At 42.9% G+C, this 27576-nt stretch overlaps 1 protein-coding gene across 1 annotated transcript in view; it reads left to right on the top strand.

Moving 5' to 3' along the window:
* The window catches only part of LOC124262370 (zinc finger protein basonuclin-1-like), a 70336-nt gene extending 62696 nt beyond the window's left edge, over positions 1 to 7640 (top strand). The window contains 1 exon segment of the mRNA XM_046696854.1: positions 2 to 7640. Coding sequence (XP_046552810.1) covers positions 2 to 2103 — 2102 coding nt within the window. The 3' untranslated portion in view covers positions 2104 to 7640.
* The last annotated feature ends 19936 nt before the right edge of the window (positions 7641 to 27576 follow it).

The raw sequence follows: 27576 nt of genomic DNA, 5'->3' as shown, positions 1-27576 counted from the left end.
GTTCGGCGAGATCAGACAAGCCCAGACCCAAGTCCCAACTCAGTTGACAAACCAGCAGCAAGCTCCTCCCCATCAAGTGACAGTCCGAAGAATCTCTGTTCGACACCTACATCTATCCACTCAGCACCCTCCCCAATCATGTCACAGAGGAATCTTGATAGCAGCGAGAATGCAGCTGTGCCTGGTGGCATCTGTGTCATGGACGATGATGATCAGTCTCTGGGGGCTATTGATTACTCAACAAAAGAAGACCCGGCCTCGCCAGACTATGACAGTAAAGCCAAACATTTGAGAAAGTCGAACCACCCAATCAAGCGTCAGTGGACACCTTCAGCTGGGTTTGGTCAAACATTCATTGGGCCGAATGGTAAGAAGCGTGTGCTGTGTACAGCTTGTAACAAGACATTCTGTGACAAGGGTGCTTTGAAAATTCACTACAGTGCAGTTCACTTGAAAGAAATGCATAAATGCACAGTTGATGGCTGTAACATGATGTTCAGTTCCCGCAGAAGTCGCAATCGTCACAGTGCAAATCCCAACCCAAAGCTCCACATGGCAACTAAGAGGAAAGACATGAGTGACAGTCCTAGACCCTATGATGATGCCAAGTCTGTCAGGATGATAAACAGCCCACCAACAATGGTAGTCCCTCCATCACTACTTCCTAGAGGTGCACTGCCAGGAGTGGATGCCCAAGGCTTGATGAGAGCTGATCCTGCCTTTTTTGTTGACATGAACAATCAATTTGCATATATACATGCCCCAGATAAAAGACCAAGACTTGACACGGATGACACTTCAGATGACAATCACGATGAACCAAAGGACCTCAGCAACCATATTGTGGAAGAGGGTGAGCCACTAGATGAGGAGAGCAAACAAGAATCCAACGTACAGAGAGGGGGGAGTCGTCGAAAGAGCAATGCTCCAACAAGGTGTGCTCAAAATGATGAGATGTATGTGATGTCAGATGATAACTCAGATGACAAAGATCCTTCAAATGGCAAATCTCTCGCAGGCAGAGGTAGGAGATTATCCTGTAAGGATGGCAAGTCTGAATCAGATCGCCATCCACAGGACTCATGCATCAAGTCAGAACCAAAGGATGAGGTAGAGCAAGGAGATGGTGAGAAGGATGAAGACATGGGCTGTGGTAATGGCATCCACTGTGGACCTGATGACAAACTACAGTCAGACCAAGACCTCAAAGAGCAAATAAGCAGAAAACGAAATTCCATCAATTTCCCAAAGATTGCATCCCTTTTAACCAACTCCAGCCATCAGAACAATAACAACAACAGTAGCATTGCATCTGATGATAGTTTCCAAAATCACTCTGCTTCTGTCCATGAAGCCAGCCCATGCTCTTCCCCATGTCGTTCTGACCAAGACTCTGAAGATTCATGCATAGAATCGAACACAAATGGCCACCTAGTTGAAGACTTGGAAATTCCAATTGACAAGACCAATCCCCAAAAATGCCTGACATGTGGAAAGATGTTCCAGAATCAGTTTGGAGTGAAGATCCACTACAGGAATGCACACATGAAGCTTGTACATCCATGCACAGTTGATGGCTGCAGTGCTACATTTCCATCCAAGAGAAGCCGAGACCGTCATGCCTCAAACCTAGGCCTTCATAAGAAGTTGCTCTCATCAGATGACCATGAACAGGATGGAGATTCCAGCACCAACATGCAAAACTTGAGAGAAAATGTGCTGCAGTCTTTGTATGGGCCTGACTTCATTGAGAATGAGACTTGCGGGAGGAACGGGCATCTCTCCCCATCAGCCTCTGGATCAGCTGGGTCTGAATGCAACTCTGATGATGAGCCGGAAGAAGATGAGATCCATATCAATGGCCATGCAGGCAGTGATGACTCCTCTGATGTATCCGTCTCATGCCATCTCTGTGAGTCCAAGTTCAGGGACAACCTGGCTTTGAAGGAACATTTTGAGAATGTACACCCAAAGGAAATGTTTCAGTGCACCATCAATGGATGTGAAAAGATATTTTCAACTCGTAAAAGTCGGAATCGACACAGTCAGAATGATGGCCTCCACCGCCATCTGCCCGTAGGGAAGAAGAATGGCGTGTCCTGACCCATGTGTCAGGAAGACTAGACTCTAGCAACCTCAGTGGTTACACCATATGACCACTTCTATATATGCAGCACTTCCGTCAGTAGAGTATTCAGTGTCTTCGGAACCGATGGCATCTGTGTGATGCAGTTCCATATTTCTCTACAATAGGAGAACAATTCTCATGCAATACGGTCACTTGGCCATTTAGTTCTGTATATGCATTTAGTTTGTAGTTTCAGTAGTTGTCTACTACAGACTTGAAACGTTTATAAGCAAACTGTGGTAGCAGCACTAGTGTTTCTCTAGGGTTTTCCCAGAAGCAGTGCCTCTTGAACTCTAGCACATGACTCCAGAATGATGGAGCAGAGAAAGCCTTATGTCATGTGAGTGAAGTCCTAGACAAAAACCAGGAACTATGCCCTAGAATAGGAGTATATTGTGCTGTGGACCTCAAAGACAAGGTGGGCTTTAACGTAGTGTGAAAGTCTGTAATGTGAGTGAGTAGACTTTAGACTTTCTTCATCTGTTGGATGTAAGAACAAACTGAGGCAATATACCTGTGAGGAGGACACACCTCACTTGGTACAAGCGAGGTCAGCATCATCATCACGTCAGAGACAAAGGGATTGTGTATTGAAGCAATAGTTTGATATGGGCATCTGGCTGACTAAAGTAGACGGTTCTTCTGGATCAGCTACAGTGTCCATGTGTGCCATAATGGACCATCAGTTTATATCCATGACAGCCAAGACTGCAAGGCTGGTCTGGGTGAGAGGCTGAATTTTCATCAGTATTATAATTCCTGCATAAATTTGCAGAGATGTGTGCCTGCAATTCAGTAAAACATTGCTATATCTGATAAGATTGGTAAACAACACCCTGTACGTCCAGTTGACTTCCTTTGGATAACCTGGGGTACAGTTCTTTATGTTAGGCCATAAAGTGGTTTTCATTTTGATATTTCATGATACAAAAACTAAAATGATCAAAACGGAACATACAATAGAGTTCCAATACCAACTATATCTGAAACTGCAGGTGTTAAACATGAGACTTAGCAAGTGTTTTGCTGATTGGTGCAGACGAGGAAGGAGACCCTACCAGAGGGACTCAGCATATCACTACCACATGTGCAATGGTCAACTATTTATTTATTGAATCTATGCATGTTTTAGCAACTTAACACGTTATATACATGTCATTGTTCATTTGCCATCACTTACCCACATCATGAATGTTGTTTTGTGCATTTTATACCATGTTTGTAGATGATCTCAAGACGAGCAAGTTTACTGACAAATGCTTTTTCATCATATATAATCACTTCCAACCCCAATTTTACATGACAAATATGCACATATTGTAGCATCGTACATATTATGCAATCATAGCGGGAAATGGCCGCCTTATCAATAGCAATTGTTTTAGATCTTTTGATCATTACACATTAGAGATATAGTTTATTCTCTTCCTTTGGAATATTTGGACTCTTGTTCTTATGTATTCATCTCAATGGTCTCATTACTGTATACACAGGCAGGAAACCTGTGTTTCTCCACCTTTCACCACATATTTATTCCTCCTATCTTCAACAGTCTATCACTTTAACTCTTACCACAATCCTTTCACCTGATGCCGCTTTATGGTACAGGGTTGGAATGGTTTCTCTTCCTTTTTCACTTGGAGCATAATATTTTCTTCTCAGCAACCAAAAAACTTTAAACTGAATATCTGTATTTGTGAATAGCTGAATTGTTTGGTGTTATTTGATGCTATTAAGTCTGGTCAAGACAAAGGGCAACTGAGCATTTAGCAGTGGGGGGTGGGAAGATTGTGTTTGTGTAAATCATAGAAAAAAACCCTAGAGATTCATTATTCCATATTCCCAAACTTTGCGATCACCTAGGTTTTGGTACTCACAGTACTTTATGCTTTAGGGCACAGAATAGTCACACTTGTTTGTTTTTATGGTGCTATTACAAGATTTAACATTTGCAATATTTTTCATACATTTCAAACATGAGTGGATTTTTTTTCTGTATACCTAAGTTTTAGTTGGTTGTTTTTGTGATGGTTAAAGGTAGCAATTGTGTGCTCAAGTGATTATATTGTCATTGTTTTGCCATTATTTTAACATACATACACTCAGGAATATATCAGATTTATTAACTAACTCGGTTTTAGTGTGTAGCAGTAGAATTGCTGAAATGTGTATCAGGATTCATAATAATTTGCATAAATTAGCATATCATTTCATAAATCCATTTTAGCTGTGCAATATTGCATTATAAATACATCATACCTCAGACATGTGTGCAATCAGCAGTGACGGTCCCATGGATATCGATATATAGATCTTACACTTTGTTTGATTGGGCTCAAATCAAAACTTGTATTTTTAGATATTTTTTTCAGTTTCTACAATACACAGTATACACGGTTAGCCTTAGACATGACTAAGACTAAAACTTCCATGATTGTAGAGTGGGTCCACAACTAAGAAACTGTGCATAAACTGATTTGTGTGCCATACTATGTAGTCTGTTTGTCAGGTGGTCACATGTTCCAAACATTGGACATTTGTTGGTGGGTTTCAGTATTTATTTTTGTGTAAAAATATTATTTTATGTCATTATTTATTTCTCATTTGTTTGTAAATTTTAATGCCTTGAAAATCAAAATATTTATATTGTTGGTATGGTAACATTGGTTAGTGATATTTGTTTTAAGATAAAGTAGAATAAAACAATAAGAAAACATGACAAAAAGATTTTGTTCTTGTTTAACCTTCAGGATACAAGGATGAAATGAGAATGGTATGAGTAGTACTAGTCAAGCTTAATGTTCGAATTGTAAACATTTTCCACCATTGTGTTTTGATGTGTTTTCATTATGTTGAGGAGGAAGTTGGTAAATTAATATATAAGGTAGAGTTTTATGTTTCTGAGATTCATTGTATGGTTGTGCTAATTTCTGATAGATATTGTGTTTTATGTTGAAAAAACACTACAGATGTTTTGTCAGTTATTATTTATTTGCATGTAAATGATGTATGTGCCCATTCACAGTATGCCAAATCAAAGGGTTTTCTGTACGAATCAGCTTAGAATCTATGCACATTCTTTACAGTTTTTTTTGTAATAATGATCCATTGATATGAACTATTATCACAATGACTGTATACACATTATTACAATATGGTAATGTATATGAAATGTAACCTTTATCTGTTGTGCATTTATTATGGCTGATGATCTGCCAAAATAACTAGTTACACTAATGTGGAAAAATAATATTAATGCATTTTGGTGGCTTTTTGTAAAGTCTACTTGAAGTATTACTTTTTAATAAATTGCCAAAACATTATTTTGCCAGATCATCCTTGGATCAAAAACACATGGGAAATAGATATTGCTGTCTTCTTGCACTCACACTGCAGTTCACACCTGACTGTTTGAGAACCTCTCAGTTTGTCAAGGCTTCTCCTGCTATTGTAGCATGTCATGGCGTCATGACTGAAATACACCATCCTCTTGAAGAAGGACAAGAGGACACTGGTCCTGATGTCATACACATATTCAAAGCTTTAGCACTGTACTGAAGTAATCAAACAAAATGGCTGAGTTGTTAATGAATAAAGAAAGATCTTTAAAAGACCCACAATAACATAAACCAAACAAACAAAAAAACAGATATTTACATTCATCTGACAGGAAAGAATATTATTCATTCAAATATTGTTTTGAGCATTCAGGAGGGTGCACTTGCATTCAATAAAAAACGAATCCCTCTGTAAAGGGGCAATGTTGGAGCTTGCTGAAGGGAGTGTGTTTCAAGATGGCAGTATATATTTCATGTGTGTTGTTGAGTGTATCCTTGTTGAGTTATAGTAACTCAGTGTCATTGTTACTTGATTGCTTCCACCCGGAATTTGCCAAACTCAGATTTGTTTACCCCTGTGATAACACTTTTGTTGAGAGCATGCTTGAGTGATATGGAACTGTCAGTGCCATCAAAACAAGGAAGCCGGATCAAGGAAGTCTACTGTTTATAATGGAAGGAAATACTTGTAAACTTTGTCAGCAGTGACCACTGAATACGGTTCAGTGGCAACAGTTAGACAATACATCTATGTATAGTATGTCTACTGTATGAAACTGATATCCCTTGATCTGTGCGTGTTCAATAATACTGCTCCATAGAGCCGGAAACAGCTCGTTGTTGATCAATTGTGAACTTTGGCCACACTTTGAGAATGATTTGAAGAGGAGGGAGGTTGGACAGGGCAAGTTTAGTTCCTACATATAGATTCATCCAAACATTGACTTTCATAGTGTAGTGTATTCCAAGTTAAGAAGTGTATGATATTATAGATGAAATCATTCTAACTGGGTCCATTTTGTAGACAGGAACATGTAGTCCTTCATATATGTATAGATGAGCTTCATTACTTGATAACATACATCTAAGATATTGAACTCCACTCAAGATTAGGTGTATCACTTAAAGTTGGGAAATTAAATGACATCAGTGAACTACTTCTCCAAAAGCAACATTCAGACGAGAGCTTTCCTAAAAATTTGTGTTATTCTCATTTTTGGGTGTTTTTCTAAGTGCGGAAATTTTCAGTACAGGAAATATTATAAACAGTTTAATTGAGCTCTTATTTTCAGCTATGAAACTGATATTCCTGATTTTGATATATCTTGAACCATAATTTAGGTATGGTAGAACATTCCAGTGTGGGATAGTATTTTAGTGTGATATCCACCCCATACCTGGGTTGTCTCCCCCTTGTCCCAGCCTGTCCCCCCAGTCCAACTTGCCAACTTCTCCTATATACACAGGTTACTGTTGTGCTGTATTCCAACTAACTTGTGTGGCCGCTACCATAGTCCTCACGTTCACCTACTAATTTGCTTGAAATTTTGTAACAAACACAATTTTGGGCTGTTAAATTTGAGACCATGCATTGTGTACTGGTGGCCAAGGTGTTGGTGGCCTTATGGCGGTCTCTTTGTGATGGTTACAATGGTGCGTTTCCATGTTAGTGTTTGACATCTTGGCCAGTCAAGTTAGAGTCGTGTTAGGTGTTTAAAGTGTAATCAAAATAACATGCATGACGATCTAGTTGTGTTCCTCAGTTTTATTGTACGACAAGAAGACAGATACACAGTCATAATTAAAATTCCCAGGATTTGGATGTGTCGATGTTAAAATATTTGGTATATTTGGTCGATATATACAAATTAATCAAAAGTAAGAAGTCAAGGACAAAGCTATATTTAGACATTCAAGTGACATTTGGATCGTCATGCAATGAACTGACTTACATAGTTCTTAGTATTATTTTGTACACGATTTGGAAAAAACACAAAAATAGGTTGAATTCTGCATGGCTCAATTTAGCTAGAATTGTTTTTTGTCACATTGCCACGTAGTTCTGAGCTGTACAACGTTTACTTGTGTATTTATTGTTGAGGCGAAGATATTTATATGAGTAATTTGACTGGTTTTATCTGGTCAGGTTAGAATTAAACGTTTACACGAAAATATTCATATGTGTTTGTATTCTTTTTGCATGAACCAGAACGCTTGTGTGAGACAGCATTGTGCCCAGGTTGATGTTCTCAACAGGGCCTGTTTTGCACATTGGGAAGTCATACAAACCCAATTTTATAAAATCAGCGTCCTGGTTTACTTATGAAATCCTATGTCGTGTCCACATTACACCTCTTTCTTAATTATGCAGGATCGGGTGGACAGGCTCACTGACTTGGTTGACACATGTTGATGCTCATGCTGTTGATCACTGGAGTCTCTGGTCCAGACTCGATTATTTACAGACCGTCACCATATAGCTGGAAAATGGCTGAGTGAATCGTTAAACAACAAAGAGACATGATCACAACATGCATATCACAGTTACCTGTTAGTTAGATTCCTGGGGCATACCTTATTCTCATTATCATAATTAGCATATTGTTGACTTGAGACAATATATCAGAAGGTTCAGATATCCTATGTACACATTCCTTTAAACATTGGAAATCATTTCTGAAAGATCATGAAGGATGGGTGTTTTTATGTTTGATGATGGCCACTGAGTCATGATTGCAGTGACATCATCATGCATGCATCTGGATCCAGAATGACTTTATGCATGCATGTGTATGGAGACTGTGTATATGGAGAGACACAGCCCCATGTTGTGGGGCGCAGATGTGTAATGTACAATTGATACAGCAAGTCATGCAGAAACGTAATGAAGACATATTAATGGTTTGAAAATTAAATCATCAAGTGAGGTCATTGTCGATCTTAGTTCTAAATATAGAAGAATCAATTTTATATGAATACAAATCATTAAATTTCACATAAAACCAGACCATGACTGAGTGGAAGCAGTGACTAATCAAGCATGGGGAGTATTTTGTGCGTGACACCATCCATGCATTCATCAAAGATGTGCTACAGCTGGACTGCTTGTCATTGACCGCAGCTTGGCTGCTGGATGGAGCTCCAACACTTGCAGGTTTTTATCAGAGAGGGTACCAGTCTCCCCTGTCTAATAAATAAGATCCTTTCATGGAGTACTGACCAGGCACATATCACCAACCTCAGTCACACATGACACACTTGACATGACACATGGGACCAAATCTGACACATATGACCAAATTTGACATGCTTGACACATGTGACCAAATCTGACACACATGACCAAACTTGACACATGACACATGTGACCAAATCTGACATGCTAGACAAAAGTGACCAAATCTGACACACATGACCAAACTTGACACACATGACACATGTGACCAAATCTGACACACATAACCAAACTTGACACACATGACACATGTGACCAAATCTGACACACATGTCACCAAATCAGACACACATGACCAAACCTGACATGCTTGACACAAGTGACCAAATCTGACACACATGACCAAACTTGACATGCTTGACACATGTGACCAAATCTGATACATGTGACCAAACCTGACACACTTGACCAAACCTGACACTCTTGACACCTGTGACCAAACCTGACATGCTTGACACCTATGACAAAATCTGACACACATAACCAAATTTGACATGCTTGACACAAGTGACCAAAACTGACACACATAACCAAACTTGACATTCTTGACACCTATGACAAAATCTGACACACATGACATTTATGACCGAACCTGACATGCTTGACACATGTGACCAAATCTGACACACATGACCAAACTTGACATGTTTGACACCTATGACAAAATCTGACACACATGATGTTTATAACCAAACTTGACATGCTTGACACAAGTGACCGAATCTGACGCACATGACCAAGCCTGACATGCTTGACACATGTGACCAAACTTGACATGCTTGACGCAAGTGACCAAACCTGACATGCTTGACACCTATGACAAAATCTGACACACATGACGTTTATGACCAAACCTGACATGCTTGACAGAAGTGACCAAATCTGACACACATAATCAAACTTGACATGCTTGACACAAGTGACCAAATCTGACACACATGACCAAACCTGACATGCTTGACACATGTGACCAAATCTGACACATATGACCAAACTTGACATGCTTGACACAAGTGACCAAACCTGACATGCTTGACACCTATGACAAAATCTAACACACATGACGTTTATGACCAAACCTTACATGCTTGACAGAAGTGACCAAATCTGACACACATAATCAAACTTGACATGCTTGACACAAGTGACCGAATCTGACACACATGGCCAAACTTGACATGCTTGACACATATGACCAAATCTGACACACATGACCAAGCCTGACATGCTTGACACAAGTGACCGAATCTGACGCACATGACCAAGCCTGACATGCTTGACACATGTGACCAAATCTGACACATATGACCAAACTTGACATGCTTGACACAAGTGACCAAACCTGACATGCTTGACACCTATGACAAAATCTGACACACATGACGTTTATGACCAAACCTTACATGCTTGACAGAAGTGACCAAATCTGACACACATAATCAAACTTGACATGCTTGACACAAGTGACCGAATCTGACACACATGGCCAAACTTGACATGCTTGACACATGTGACCAAATCTGACACACATGACCAAACCTGACATGCTTGACACATGTGACCAAATCTGACACATATGACCAAACTTGACATGCTTGACGCAAGTGACCAAACCTGACATGCTTGACACCTATGACAAAATCTGACACACATGACGTTTATGACCAAACCCGACATGCTTGACAGAAGTGACCAAATCTGACACACATAATCAAACTTGACATGCTTGACGCAAGTGACCGAATCTGACACACATGGCCAAACTTGACATGCTTGACACATATGACCAAATCTGACACATATGACAAACTGACCAAGCCTGACATGCTTGACAAATCTGACACACAAGTGACCGAATCTGACGCACATGACCAAACCTGACACACATAATCACACTGACATGCTTGACACATGTGACCAAATCTGACACATGACCAAACCAACATGCTTGACATGCTTGACACATATGACCAAACCTGACATGCTTGACACCTATGACAAAATCTGACACACATGACGTTTATGATCAAACCTGACATGCTTGACAGAAGTGACCAAATCTGAAACACATAATCAAACTTGACATGCTTGACACAAGTGACCGAATCTGACACACATGGCCAAACTTGACATGCTTGACACATGTGGCCAAATCTGACACACATGACCAAACCTGACATGCTTGACACATGTGACCAAATCTGACACATATGACCAAACTTGACATGCTTGACACAAGTGACCAAACCTGACATGCTTGACACCTATGACAAAATCTAACACACATAACCAAACTTGATGTTTATGACCTAACCTGACATGCTTGACACCTATGACAAAATCTGAAACACATGACCAAACTTGACACACTTGAGACATGTGACCAAATCTGACACACATGACCAAACTTTACATGCTTGACACATGTGACAAAATCTGACACACATGACCAAATGTGACATGGTTGACACATGTCAAGGAACTCAAACACAAATGATATGCATGACCATACATGATATGCACATAACCCAAGAAAAAAGTACACGTGACACACCACTCTTAACCTGATACACGTGAAGCATGTGACTAAACCTGATACACCAGGCACCCCTGACTAAACTGATACACCAGACACACCTGACTAAACCTGTTACACCAGACACACCTGACTAAACCTGATACACCAGGCACACCTGACTAAACCTGATACAGATGACACACCTGACTAAACCTGATACACGTGACACACCTGACTAAACCTGTTACACGTGACACACCTGACTAAACCTGATACACATGACACACCTGACTAAACCTGATACACATGACACACATGACTAAATCTGATACACGTGACACACCTGAATATACCTGATACATGTCACCCCTCACTAAACCTGATACATGTGACACACCTCACTAAACCTGATACACCTGACACACCTCACTAAACCTGATACACATGACACACATGACTAAATCTGATACACGTGACACACCTGACTATACCTTATACACCTGACTATACCTGATACACCAGACACACCTGACTAAACCTGTTACACGTGACACACCTGGCTAAACCTGATACACATGACACACCTCACTAAACCTGATACACGTGACACACATGACTTAATCTGATACACGTGACACACCTGACTGTACCTGATATACTAGACACACCTCACTAAACCTGATACACGTGACACACCTCAGAAAACCTGATACACATGACACACATGACAATACCTGATACATGTGACACACCTCACTAAACCTGATACATGTGACACACCTCACTAAACCTGAGACACGTGATACACCTCAGTAAACCTGATACACATGACACACATGACTAAACCTGTTACACGTGACACACCTGACTAAACCTGATACACCAGACACACCTGACTAAATCTGATACACGTGACACACCTGACTATACCTGATACACCAGAGACACCTGACTATACTTGTTACACGTGACACACCTGACTCACCTCACTAAACCTGATACACATGACACACCTGACTAAACCTGATACATCAGACACACCTGATATAGATGACACACCTGACTGAACCCGATACACGTGACACACCTGACAATACCTGATACATGTGACACACCTCACTAAACCTGATACATGTGACACGCCTCACTAAACCTGAGACACGTGACACACCTCAGTAAACCTGTTACACTTTAAACATCTCACTAACCTAATACACGTGACACATCTGACACACTTGAGCCACCAGACACATCTCACTAAACTTGATACACGTGACACACCTCACTAAACCTGATACACGTTAAACACCTGACTAAACCTGATACACCAGACACACCTGATATAGATGACACACCTGACTGAACCTGATACACGTGACACATCTGACTAAACCTGATACACGTTAAACACCTGACTAAACCTGATACACCAGACACACCTGATGCACGTGAAACACCTGACTGAACCTGATACACGTGGCACAACTGACTAAATTTGATACACACGATACACCTGACTAAACCTGTTACACGTGACACACCTGACTAAACTTGATTGACCTGACACACCTGACTAAACTTGATAGACGTGACACACCTGACACACACGAAACCTCACACAATGACGACGTCTGGTATGCATAACACACAAGGCAACACATGATCACACATTCCACGCTTTACCAGTTTCACTAAAGCAGATACACGTGAAGCATACCAGACAAAACACGAACGGGGGGTAGTACATCCCTGGACTGGCATACCAGACAAAACACGAACGGGGGGTAATACACCCCCTGGACTGGCATCCTTAGAAATGAATCAGCAGTCGTTGTTAAACGACCTACTGTTTTCAAAATTGCATCGTGACTGTCATTAGCCATGTTATATTTGCAGGCCCACAGCGTGTCACTCACATGTGAAGTCGTATCTAATATAGACAAACACACTGAGTAATTAGCTTGAGGCTTTGAAGTGTGGCTGGACTTGCGTCATTACTTTGTATCATGTCAACAGCATATGGGCAGTTTCCAGAGACAGATGTCGACAGGCTGACACAAATTACAGTATATGTGGCAGAAGAGTGACACTCCAAATTGGTAGATTTAGAGTGGACAGGTTCTTATCTTTTACATTTGATCGTACTGAGGAGAAGCATATGAACAAGGTCCTGCCTACGACACCAGTCCCAGTGAAGCCATGACATCGGTACAAGAAAGTGGATGCCTCTCTATATTCTGTGCAAGATAGGCCGGTTGACCAATTTTATAAATGATTCAAATCTTTGTGCGGTCACCGACATAATTCAAATCTTTGGTGCACTTTATGTCTATGAATTATAACTGTTTGAATTCAACCAATAAAACGACAGTTCCACATCAGTGAATATTAATTTAGACGTGGAAACACATCAAGACGTACATTATAAGACATTGCTCAGGTGTGGCTATAGCAATTTCTAGAAATCAGACGTCGTCAGGTTACACATTGTAATCTGATTTGGTCTAAATCTGAAGTCACATAGCCCCTTCTTTCCATATTCACAAAACAACCCCTTCCTCCTTTTCCTGACACACACCTTCTCCCTCCCTTTCCTGACACACACCTTCTTCCTCCCTTTCCTGACACACACCTTCTTCCTCCCTTGTCTGACACACACCTTCTTCCTCCCTTGCCTGACACACACATTCTTCCTCCCTTGTCTGACACACACCTTCTTCTTCCCTTGTCTGACACACACATTCTTCCTCCCTTGTCTGACACACACATTCTTCCTCCCTTGTCTGACACACACATTCTTCTTCCCTTGTCTGACACACACCTTCTTCTTCCCTTGTCTGACACACACCTTCTTCTTCCCTTGTCTGACACACACATTCTTCCTTCCTTGCCTGACACACACCTTCCTCCTTCCTTGCCTGACACACACCTTCCTCCTTCCTTGCCTGACACACACCTTCTTCCTCCCTTGCCTGACACACACCTACTTCCTCACTTGCCTCAGACACAACCCTTCCTCACTTGCCACTATAAGCACTGAATTATGAAGTTGTGCTGAATTAATCTCACCACTTACCCACAACCACTCACACCACCGGCGTCCTCTCACTACCACTTACACACAGCCACGCTCCCCACTGACACCTGTGTGCTCTCCCCACCACTCACCCTCAGCTACCCTCCCCACCGGCGTCCTCTCCCCACCACCTACCCTCAGCTACCCTTCCCACCGGCGTCCTCTCAATTTCACTCAGCTACCCTTCTCACCGGCGTCCTCTCCCCACCACCTACCCTCAGCTACCCTTCCCACTGGCGTCCTCTCAATTTCACTCAGCCTCAGCTACCCTTCTCACCGGCGTCCTCTCCCCACCACCTACCCTCAGCCCACCGGCGTCCTCTCCCCACCACCTACCCTCAGCTACCCTTCCCACCGGCGTCCTCTCAATTTCACTCAGCCTCAGCTACCCTTCTCACCGGCGTCCTCTCCCCACCACCTACCCTCAGCCCACCGGCGTCCTCTCCCCACCACCTACCCTCAGCTACCCTTCCCACTGGCGTCCTCTCAATTTCACTCAGCCTCAGCTACCCTTCTCACCGGCGTCCTCTCCCCACCACCTACCCTCAGCTACCCTTCCCACCGGCGTCCTCTCTAATTTCCCTGTTTTTTTCTCACGGACGATTGTCGTCACGGAGAGTCGTCTCGCCATCAAACTTTGATCACGGAATCTGGTAATTAGACTTTACGTAACGGCCAGACGTCCCTGATGACAGTCGGCACTTTTGATGTAGTGGGGTCCCAGGTGAGGACAGGTAGACAGGTGCCCCGAGGTGGCAACCTGGATAACATACGGTCGGATACACTGACTGCCACACGAACGTCGTCCAACTGCAGTTTCTTCATTTGTTTGTTTTGGAGTTTGTTTGAGAAATTCCCGCTGTAAACCCCGGGTTATCTAAACACACACGCCCCAGGCTACACGCGATACTAGATTACTACCGTAAGTCGGATAACAGAATGGTGCGACAATAGTAAGGATTAAGAATTCGTTTTACGTGATCCACACACAACTGATAAAGCAGAACATTGAAATACGACCGTTTGACTAAATGGAGGAAGTGTTATCTAAAGCTCAAATCACAGTGTCACATATTTGAACGTGCTAGGTACCCCCAAGTTACACTAGTGGTGTTGGCTAAGGCCTTCGATGTCCACCTGAAATCGTCCGTATTCTTTGCTATGTCAGTCAGGTAACATACTATTGCACGTCGTGATCAGTAAGTGCTCAGTGTCCACTGGAGATCAAATAAACCTACTGGCTGTACCTGCCTGTATGTTATACAATACTCGCGCAGCATTTATGTTCTTATATAAATGTTCACATTTACGTCGAGTATACAAACGGTTCCAGGTGAAATACTGTGTGCCTCAAGCGTGACCGTACACATATAACCTTTATTCTCATACAAGCATAACCTTCAGGTAGACCCTCCAGTCTCACCGTACAGGTAGAACCTCCAGTCTCACCGTACAGGTAGACCATCCAGTCTCACCGTACAGGTAGAACCTCCAGTCTCACCGTACAGGTAGACCATCCAGTCTCACCGTACAGGTAGAACCTCCAGTCTCACCGTACAGGTAGAACATCCAGTCTCACCGTACAGGTAGAACCTCCAGTCTCACCGTACAGGTAGACCCTCCAGTCTCACCATACAGGTAGAACCTCCAGTCTCACCGTACAGGTAGACCATCCAGTCTCACCGTACAGGTAGAACCTCCAGTCTCACCATACAGGTAGAACCTCCAGTCTCACCGTACAGGTAGAACCATCCAGTCTCACCGTACAGGTAGAACCTCCAGTCTCACCTCCAGTGTCAGGTAGAACCTCCAGTCTCACCGTACAGGTAGAACCTCCAGTCTCACCGTACAGGTAGAACATCCAGTCTCACCGTACAGGTAGAACATCCAGTCTCACCGTACAGGTAGACCATCCAGTCTCACCGTACAGGTAGAACCTCCAGTCTCACCGTACAGGTAGAACCTCCAGTCTCACCGTACAGGTAGAACCTCCAGTCTCACCGTACAGGTAGAACCTCCAGTCTCACCGTACAGGTAGAACTTCCAGTCTCACCGTACAGGTAGACCATCCAGTCTCACCGTACAGGTAGAACCTCCAGTCTCACCGTACAGGTAGAACCTCCAGTCTCACCGTACAGGTAGAACCTCCAGTCTCACCGTACAGGTAGAACCTCCAGTCTCACCGTACAGGTAGAACCTCCAGTCTCACCGTACAGGTAGAACCTCCAGTCTCACCGTACAGGTAGAACCTCCAGTCTCACCGTACAGGTAGAACCTCCAGTCTCACCGTACAGGTAGAACCTCCAGTCTCACCGTACAGGTAGAACCATCCAGTCTCACCGTACAGGTAGAACCTCCAGTCTCACCGTACAGGTAGACCATCCAGTCTCACACTGTACAGGTAGAACCAGCCACCGTCAGGCAGAACATCCAGTCTCACTGGTTCAGGTAGAACATCCAGTCTCACTCACCATCCAGTCTCACAGGTAGAACCTCCAGTCTCACCGTTCAGGTAGAACCTCCAGTCTCACCGTTCAGGTAGACCATCCAGTCTCACCGTACAGGTAGAACCTGCAGCCTCACCGTACAGGTAGAACATCCAGTCTCACCGTACAGGTAGAACCTCCAGTCTCACCGTACAGGTAGAGACCTCCAGTCTCACCGTGTACAGGTAGAACCTCCAGTCTCACCGTACAGGTAGAACCCAGTCTCCAGGTCTCACCACCAGTACAGGTAGAACCTCCAGTCTCACCACCAGTCTCACCGTACAGGTAGAACATCCAGTCTCACCGTACAGGTAGAACCAGTCTCCAGTCTCACCGTACAGGTAGACCATCCAGTCTCACCGTACAGGTAGAACCTCCAGTCTCACCGTACAGGCAGAACATCCAGTCTCACCGCACAGGTAGAACCTCCAGTCTCACCGTACAGGTAGACCATCCAGTCTCACGGTTCAGGTAGACCATCCAGTCTCACCGTACAGGTAGAACCTCCAGTCTCACCGTACAGGCAGAACATCCAGTCTCATCGTACAGGTAGAACTTCCAGTCTCACCGTACAGGTAGAACATCCAGTCTCACCGTACAGGTAGAACCTCCAGTCTCACCATACAGGCAGAACATCCAGTCTCACCGCACAGGTAGAACATCCAGTCTCACCGTACAGGTAGACCATCCAGTCTCACCGTTCAGGTAGACCATCCAGTCTCACCGTACAGGCAGAACATCCAGTCTCACCGTACAGGCAGAACCTCCAGTCTCACCGTACAGGTAGACCATCCAGTCTCACCGTACAGGTAGACCATCCAGTCTCACCATACAGGTAGAACCTCCAGTCTCACCGTACAGGTAGAACATCCAGTCTCACCGTTCAGGTAGACCATCCAGTCTCACCGTACAGGTAGAACCTCCAGTGTCACCGTTCAGGTAGAACCTCCAGTCTCACCGTACAGGTAGAACCTCCAGTCTCACCGTACAGGCAGAACATCCAGTCTCACCGTACAGGTAGAACCTCCAGTCTCACCGTACAGGTAGAACATCCAGTCTCACCGTACAGGTAGAACCTCCAGTCTCACCGTACAGGCAGAACATCCACTCTCACCGTACAGGTAGAACCTCCAGTCTCACCGTACAGGTAGACCATCCAGTCTCACCTTACAGGTAGACCACCCAGTCTCACCGTTCAGGTAGAAACTCCAGTGTCACCGTTCAGGTAGACCATCCAGTCTCACCGTACAGGTAGAACCTGCAGCCTCACCGTACAGGCAGAACATCCAGTCTCACCGCACAGGTAGAACATCCAGTCTCACCGTACAGGCAGAACATCCAGTCTCACGGTTCAGGTAGAACATCCAGTCTCACCGTTCAGGTAGACCATCCAGTCTCACCGTTCAGGTAGACCACCCAGTCTCACCGTTCAGGTAGACCATCCAGTCTCACCGTTCAGGTAGACCACCCAGTCTCACCGTTCAGGTAGACCATCCAGTCTCACCGTACAGGTAGACCAGGATTACTTATTTGTCCAGTACAGGAAACAAACGCGAACCCATTCTGTGCAACTGTTTTGCTTACAGTTTACTTTATTCTAATATGTCACAAGTGTAAATTCAACAGACTCTGAAAAAATGTCTTCATATCTTTTTGTACGATGTGCATACATATTATTCTCTTTGGCGAAAAACAAAACCCCAAATGAACAAGGGAGACAATCACCGAGGGCAGAGAGTGCGAAGAGTCGTGCGGCTGTAAGTCGCATGCCGTGCCACATGGAAAGGACACGTAGAGGATGAAATTTTAAATATTGATGGCGGGTTGATTTGAATGCAGGTCACCTCTCGTGACGGTCACACCGCTAGGACACGCCATAAGCCACCAAACGCTGAATTAGCAAATGAATTATTCACACTTAAATTGTCACAAATGGCCAGGAGTATTTTGAGAATTTTTTTCCCCTATTTCCTTTCTTGCGGTTACGAACCTATCCTTTTTTCGTGAAATCTTAATCTTAATCTTTGGCGCACCCTGAGGCCCGAAGTGAGCGGTTAGTTAACTCTGTTAGATTGTTTTATTTTGTGCTGCATAAAATATACCGCCGCACCAAACCATACAAATATAATGATTCTGATGGTAATTTTTTCGGGTGTGTTCAAGACCTGGATATCACGTCTAGCTGGTCAGACCCTTCCATGGTACAGAACAAACATAAGACACAGAACCTTTCAAATATTTCACTGTGATAACAATGTGGTATACGAGGTGTATGGCAACACCATGTATATCTACTGCTGGGGTTTATACACGTCAGTTCATTTGGACACGGGTAGATAAGTGTGGTCAAGCATCCTACGGTATACATAGAGATTATTACACGAGCAAGTGTGTCATAAGTTGTGTGGCACACTTGCAAGTGTAATAATTTCTTTATCATCCATTTTATTCACGTGCATTTGTGCAGCACAACACGGTAAGTAAGTGTGACTGCCCAGTTCATTGACGTCACGTTCAATTGTTTAATGACGTCACAGACGACGAAACACAGAAACAATGGTTGCTAGGCAAAAGTAATATGTGCACATGTGTACATATGATATTTATTACCCACATGGTCAACGTATGGGTAGTTGCATACTAATCTCGTACGTCACACGAGTGTCGTATCGCGTTGACCTGTGTCGTAACGACTTGACCTGAGATTCTAACGATTTGATTGGATAACCGATGACCTCTCAGTTAGGTCACGTTCTGACGGAACTATTTGTTCATTCATAACAAACACGTGAATTCATTCATTCTACAACTTATATGCATTGTGGGAATGTAAACATTGCGTATCGCCGTTTAATTGTGAGTCGAACTGAGACATTATATGCGTCGAAAAACATAAACGCAAAGTTTCCGCCAGTGATGTTAGCCGAGTGAAGCAACTGCAAACTAAGAAACCGGATGCTACGGAGTAGTTTAATGTAGGAGGCTGTACGAGGCGATGGCAACTGACATGCATCGTGACGTCGGTTACCAAGGGGACGAGCAAGGCGTAGTGACGTCATTACAGTGTGACGTCATGCAAAAAGTGTACTGCAGAACAACATTCTTCCGCAACCTCTTTATGAAACCGGTTTCGGTTTGAAACCATAAAAATAACAAAAATACGCTATTTTGTCACTACAAAGCATGTAAGACGTGGGTAATAAATAAAATACCGCACTCGGTCTCATAACATACGAATTATACGAAACTCGTGACCTTCCTATGGTTTCTGACCTCGCTTTCGCTCGGTCAGATACCATAGGAAGGACACGAGTTTCGTTAATTCGTATGTTATGAGACCGAGTGTAGTTTTCTCTATTTATGACACTGGTTATGTTTCCCCATATGGATAATAATAAGCTATATCAGTCGTGTACTTGTCTTGGATCCAAGAATCCCGGTGTGTTATATGCCTTAAATAGCTTCACTTAAAAGTGAATAAACTGTAAAATGAAAGTGCAAATACTTCATGAATGTTTTCTCCTCACACACAAGAGTATCGAGTGGAATGCCGTACATTATATCATAATCTTCTGCACATTTACAAAAATAAATCAATTTTCAGCAGACATAACTTTAATGTTTCTCTCTTTGAAAAGTTATAGCAATTTCTACTTGCTGACAGTGACCTTAGTTTCCCCTCTAGCCTGGGTATATGAGGGACTAAAACATTCAACAATACTCTGTTGAAGCTTGAGGGAACAACATGTATCTTCTCATTGAGAGTATATCAATTTCACGGCGTCCTACTTTGACAATTTATTTCGGTTCCACTTACTCTGTTTCGTATTAAACAAACTTCCACAACAGGTGCATGTACCTCGTATATTTCGTGACGTCACTTCCTGGGGGCTCGATTTGTCCCAAATGAACCGTGCAACCCACAAGTAGATGGGAAGTGAAACTTTAGTTTGAAAGTGATGTCACAGTTTTATTGTCGGTGATAATGAACCGCAGATGTGTTCCAATGGTTTATTTGTCACCCCACGTACGGACAGATATTTAGGAAGTGTTTTATCACATCGACTATGGCACAGCGTGCCTTAAGCCAAGGTACATTTCAACCTCCAAATGTGGACAATAAACACCAGCATGCTGTCATAACTGCCATATGGACGTTTAGCAATAAACAATTGGTAACAGAACCAACAATGTTCACGTCACAGGTACTGAACAATGTAATTAGTCTTCTTCTGTAAGCCGAATGTCGTTTCTTTTGTTTCTGAATTGTTTTCTTAAATGGGTTATATTTTAGCATTCTTCATTTTTTTGGTTAGAAACAGTTATAAATACAAATATATATAACGGTTTTCAAATAATAATACTAAAACATCAAATACAAAATTCGCAAGTGAGCAAAAATGGAGTAAGTTATCAGCGTGTTCACCAAGATAGAAACTGTCCTGGAAAGTGACGTGATCATGTCATGAGATAAATTCACCAAAGCACATGTAAACCTGTGAATAGCTTGGTACTTGTATTCACCCGTCAACGGGTAAACTACAGAGCATTAGGATATGCTACTAAATGCAGAGGTACATAATTCTATAATTTCGATGTTCATTAAACATGAAACTCACAAAATGCTAACAGATCTAGTTCAAAGGTATAAAATAAATCGAAGTAGGTACATCTGTATAATTTTCTTGTTTAAAGAAATAGGAGGCGTATCGCGCACCTGACATTGGCAATAGAAGCTTTTACGGACAGGGTGCCAATAATTAATATTCTCGCAGCGCTGATGTTGCGATACATCAAGTCTAAGCACCTATCGCTGGTACATATTAACCCCCGTGACACTCCAATACATCGGTCGAACGTACAGCGTCTCAACATGCTGTCTGACGATTGGGAATAACCTTTCATGTTCTTGTAATAAGGAAACGATCAACTGCAAAGTGTGTCTCGATCGTCAGCGATTTAATAGCAAGATTAGGTGGTTACCTGAAATATATATTTCATTATCAGGTATTAAAGGCAGCAAGTGCTAAACGATTTCATCATTAGCGAAAAATGATTTTCACTAATTGTTAATTTGCCGAATCCAACATCGCTGCAGTCGAATGAGGGTTCAGCTATCTCCAGTATGTTAATTATGTCCCATGTAGGGTTGGTGTCGGGGGTAAGTGGCCCGGGGGCCAGGGCGCGTAGGAAGGGCTTTACGCCACGTGTGGATAGGTGTACAGTATATACGGCCCAGTGTTGCTGCATCGGGATACAAATGTTTCACTGTTACAATGAATAAAATCAATATAAATGGGGAATGTATTTAACCGCGGGCGTATGGTGTGTAAAGTAGTAGGAACCTAGTATAAAGTTAAACTGGTTATATTCGGGCCACGTTGTGGCAGCGGTGTGGTAACGGTAGGGAAACTAGTGTTACGTAACATACAGCGGGTAGACGCCGGGTACTAGATAAGGGTGGTTTTAGAACGTGTGCGTGTGTGAACGTGATTGCAGAGGTTGGAACTAGTTCGCTGTTGGGTATGGGTGGGGTTGGGGGTAATATTAGGTGGGTAATGATGCGTGTGCGCGCACCTGTGTGTGTCGGGTTGAGAGAGAGAGAAAATTGATTAGATATGTGTGTATGTGTGTGCTTGGGGTTGGATGTGTGTGTGTGCTTGGGGTTGGATGTGTGTGTGTGTTTTGGGGTTGGATGTGTGTGGTGGTTGTGCGTGCGTTTGGGATGGACATGCTTACGGATTGAGGTTGTGTGTTTGTGAGAGAATGAGTTGTGTGTGTGTGTGTGTGTGTGTGTGTGCGTGTGTACTGGCGTGAGGTTAGATGTGTGTACTGTAGTCGAGGTTGGATGTGTGTGTAGGGGTTGGTTGTGTGTTTGCGTTTGGATTGGAAGGGGTATTGGGGTTGGGGTTTGATGTGTGTGGTGGTTGTGTGTGTGCGCGTTGGGGTTGGATGGGTGTAGGGGGTTGGGGTGGTTTGGGGTAGGGTGGGTATGTGTAGGGTAGGGACTGGCTTGACTTGCATGTAAGTTCATTACAGCTTCAATATAAACTTTCTGGATTGTGAATTATGCAGTTCCGTGTCCTCAAGAATATCCTGTAGATGTATTATCTCTGATTTCAAACACTTAAACGATTCTTCGGGTGATATAGCTGCGACATGAAAGGCTATGGCGTTATTCATCATCAGAGGTAATCTGCTGCATTCAGTTATTGCCTTTGTTTGCTATTACAATCCAATATTCATTTAAAGTCCTGGACTCTTTTGAGTGCAATCCCATTGCACAGACGCAGAGCAAAATCTCCCCTCAGCCTCACAAGCTTAAGTCATAGAACGTGTTGAAATTACTGCCCGTGGTAGAGTGTCTCCTTTTTTAGTATGAGGGGACCCCCGCATCTCACATGGAACCGCGTATCCTGTACCCTGGTATATTGGCCGGCAGATGCCGCGAATTTTCTCATTACTTTAATTTCGACTAATTCCCGACACTTGTTCACTCCGCACGTGGCTCGCGCACTTGTCAATTTCCGGCAAATTAACCGTACTTACGACGGGAACTTTGTAAATTCCTCCAGTTTTAATATCTTAGAGTCTCTACACTTGTTACGCATTGTGGCGATTATGACTGGAGAGCGGTGCCAAGGGGGATTACTGTTGTCGGCGTATGAAGTATGGGACTATCTTCAATCAGAAGGTATTGAGGACGAGGTGGGACGGGCCACATCAAACGTGTCATCAGTGGAGAAGGAAGACGATGGAACAGACTGATTATGATGTTTCAAGCCGGTTTACGAGCAAATACAAAATTCCAAAGATTATAATTCAATTCATGAAGTGTGCTGGGAGAAGCCTTCCAAATACCATCTGCCAACAAGATGAGGCATTTCGCCCTGTGCGCAGATTGGAATCACTATAGACAGAAGCAACCTTCAACACAGCCATGACACGACAACATCGAGGGCTACTTTCTTGGCATCATCGAGTACCCAGTGTGTCATATCTACATTCTACTATAGTTACCATAATAAATTGGAGATTTATACACCGGTAAACACTTTCTATGGTGTGGTCATACATTATAGGGGGAAGAGTGTTTCCGATCATGTTAGTACAGTAACAAGAGGGCCCTCCATAAGTCTGTATCTCAATGAGGACACGTAGTCATTAAAACAAGTCGCACCACTGTGGTTGGTGTCTTCATAGTGTAGCAGTATCTGTTCTCTTGTCCAATGTCCCTTGCCTGAACCAGTGTTAGTGTGGCCAGTCTAGGATTGTCGGCATGGGTAAACGTTTCTAGGTTTAACACAACTAGTTGACATGGGAACGTCGCCATATTCTGAACCCTGTGGTATATAGGCTAACATGTCTCAGTCAGTGGACCATATTCTCTTTTCCGCCCTTTCCTTCTGTAATGCTATATGAAGTAAGTCTCGATTTTCACACTACTGATTCTCCCATCTCGTTGTGGATCCTTTTCAAATTGAATTGAAATATTCTCTCAAAATATACTTTTCCGGATGCTATAAATCCTCTGTCTAGTAGGTATATGTAACCTGTATGTTGACAGACGACACGAACTTCGTATACATGCATGACTTCATTTGTAAAAAGGATCGGAGCGAGACGACCATGCCATATTATGTTAAAGTGTGGGGAGTGTATTGTCGCCATGGCGCGATGGGGTAGTCAGGATGCAAGCTATATGTGTGCAAGCAGGTGTGCCGACATTGCAGGATGTGGAACTCCACCAATCACAGACCATCAGTTAACGTGTGATTGTGTGTGTGTTAGAAGTTACGATCGTAGTCGTTGAGACTTGCGCCGCCACAAAGTTGAAAGGATTGAGTTTCGGAAGCTTCGACTGTCATGTTTCTCAAATATCTTAACCGATACAGATAATACAATGGAACAACTCAATGACTGATAAATACACGTGTCTATATCTACATATCGCCAAACACTTCGTCTGTATCCACGTGGACCACTTATATTGAAAAAACAGTTACTAAGATATGGAAGTAATCTGTAAGTGGCTTATGCGTCTCGCGGAATCTGGGGGGCTTTACCATCCACACAGCCATTCCATCACCAACGACGATGTTCACTCCCTCTCCGCTGCATACTGTCGAAGTCTGGTTGCAGTTAGCGTCGCTGACGTTGCCTTCCATGACATATGGCCGTTTAGTCCCTCTGGCTTAAGTAATAAGCAACACCATGCTTGTCTGACGCCCGGAGCGCGCTCCAAATACCAGACTTTAATCTAATGATTTCATTGTGTGAAGGTCGCCCGGCCGCTTTCTTTAATCATTTCTTGTTATAGAAGGTTTCAAAAGCTTTCTTTGACGTCTCCAAACCTCTCGCACGGGTCTGTAAACATACGGAGACACAGTTGGCAATGGGAGTCGATGAGTACCGAGTAGGTCTAAACATTTGCAGGTAACTCTGAAACATGGAACAAAGTCTCACATTTAATCCGAACTGTAACAGTGTCTCTCAAAGTTAACACGTGTTCCCGGTTATTTAACACAATATGAAATACACGCAGCAACAACGGGCGTCAAAACACACGTTGTTTGTAACACATGCACGAAATAATAACCATGTCTTGTAATAAAGGAATGTTACCGCAGGGCTGTATTATAAGACGTCTTCCGAAGAATGTGTGGAATTGTTTAAAATATCTTTCACATATTTTAAAAAATATATAAGACTGAATCCTAGTGATTTGAGGTAGCGTCAGCCCGTCTCCAAATCACCGGGTTGCAGTCCTTCTTCGGATACTTCCGGAAGAATCCGGACACGCCATAAGATCCATCTCTGGTCGGAATTGTGACCAGATGGCCGTTGCCGGACGTGTGTCCAGGGCAGAATGCTTGAGAGACAACCCAAACTTGACCTCGTGTCGAATATCATGACCATTTGATTGGAAAGAAAGTTAAGCGGAATGTGCATGTTTATAGAGCGTGGGTAGTTGTCTCCCCTTGGAAACGGCCATCTTATGTTATATATAGGCTACGATGTGCACGTTCAAGATACACCCAAACTAAAGCCAGTCAGAATTTGTCGTCGCTTACAAAACGCAGACACCATGTATTTATTTATCGTCTCAGAATAACAATAAGACAAAAGGAGAAGTGTCTCGACCTAGACTACATTACACCTGGAGTATGGTGGTACAGAGACCATATCATAGATTATCTATTATATCGTCTCTGGATGGTAGCAGCTGGTTGACAAGGATGCGCCATACATCATAGGCGAAAAAGCTGACACGAAATGGATCCGGTGACTGCGCCCGCTCATCAACATCAACCAGTACACGTGACATTTCAAAGTTGTGTTGGAAATCAGTAGCCGAGATACTTCCGGCTGTCTTAAGAGGGCGCGCATTGCTACTAATTAAAGTTAAGTCACTTAGATTGCAAATGAACAGGATCAATTTACAATAAAATATGAAAAACGGATTATTATCTCTTAAAGGCGGTTCCTCTAAATATGACAAAGAATTATAGGGGATTATGTTTCAGAGCCTTCGTCCGGTTTTACACGAGCCGTGAAAGCGCATGCGTGTCAATCCACGCCCCGTGGCGGTCACGCGTCGACATGTGCAAAATGTTTGTTTGCGCGTAGGATGGGGGGTGGTATGGAGGGAAGGGGTAGAAGAACAGAGCGTTTGTTACCCATCACATTTGTCCCTACACAGTGCCAATACACTGATATAAGGAACAACGGCGTGACTATAGACAAGATTATAATATTGATATGTTGTCGGCATTGGTGCATTGTCCGTGTTAAGCAGAAACAATGTACTTGTTTTACTGCATATTATCTGCCATTAAGGCGTCTTTTAAACTTGGTTCACACTAAATACCGACAGGTGAAAACAAGTAGACACATCTCTGCCTCTCCGATATATTCAGTAATTCAGTTTTGTGTATACCGACTCTAAAACGTTCATGCCTGGATGTTGCTCAGTTATTCACGACTCACTCTACATGTTTCTGAACTTGTCCGATCATGTTACTATTGCCTGTATCCAGTAGTGTTTGTCCTATCACACATGCATACAACCAGACACCACTTGCTGTCCTGTACAATCACCACCGCCATCCAAACATAAGTCGTGCTATATAGCCCCTAGTACGTATCATCTATTACCACTATTTTATACGGACATGAATATTTCATATAAAGACCTTGAGCTTAACTAATTACGAGCTACGGATTGTCCCCCCTGAGTGAATGATGCCGTAAGATGCCCGTTCACGTACTCAAGGCCCGTGAGGCAAACTGCCAAGACAATTGAACACGAGACACGAAATAAGGTTAAAGAAGAGGTATATCAAACTAGTATAGCGGTCTCTTTATTTGTTATCCATGCACATGGTTCAAAATAATTATGTTTATATAATACTACTAGTACATATGAAACACTGGCATGATGTTTTCGGGTTTGACGTAATGCTGGCGTTTTGTTTGTTACGTAACTCCAGGCAGCAGCATCCTGTACATGTGGTCAGAGAACAATAACCTACACTCCACTATATCACAGACCACCTCATGCTTTTAGTCATCTAGCGAGGCAAACATAGGTTTCTGGGGATCAGTTCTAAATGTGTATCTAACGAATTTTATAAGATTACAACTTTACAGAATACCGTCTTGATTTCACTTATCACTATCAATATACAGCTGTAGTACAGTGGCAGTGTTCATCACAAGGCTATGATCTACAAATACTATTATATATCACACAAGAAATAGAAGTATGTTCAAACTACGATCATGCATTTTA

The sequence above is a fragment of the Haliotis rubra genome, unplaced genomic scaffold, assembly GCF_003918875.1.
Source record: "Haliotis rubra isolate DU_JTF1 unplaced genomic scaffold, ASM391887v1 Scf833, whole genome shotgun sequence".
Taxonomy (NCBI): domain Eukaryota; kingdom Metazoa; phylum Mollusca; class Gastropoda; order Lepetellida; family Haliotidae; genus Haliotis; species Haliotis rubra.
This window is presented reverse-complemented; position numbering and strand designations above follow the sequence as displayed.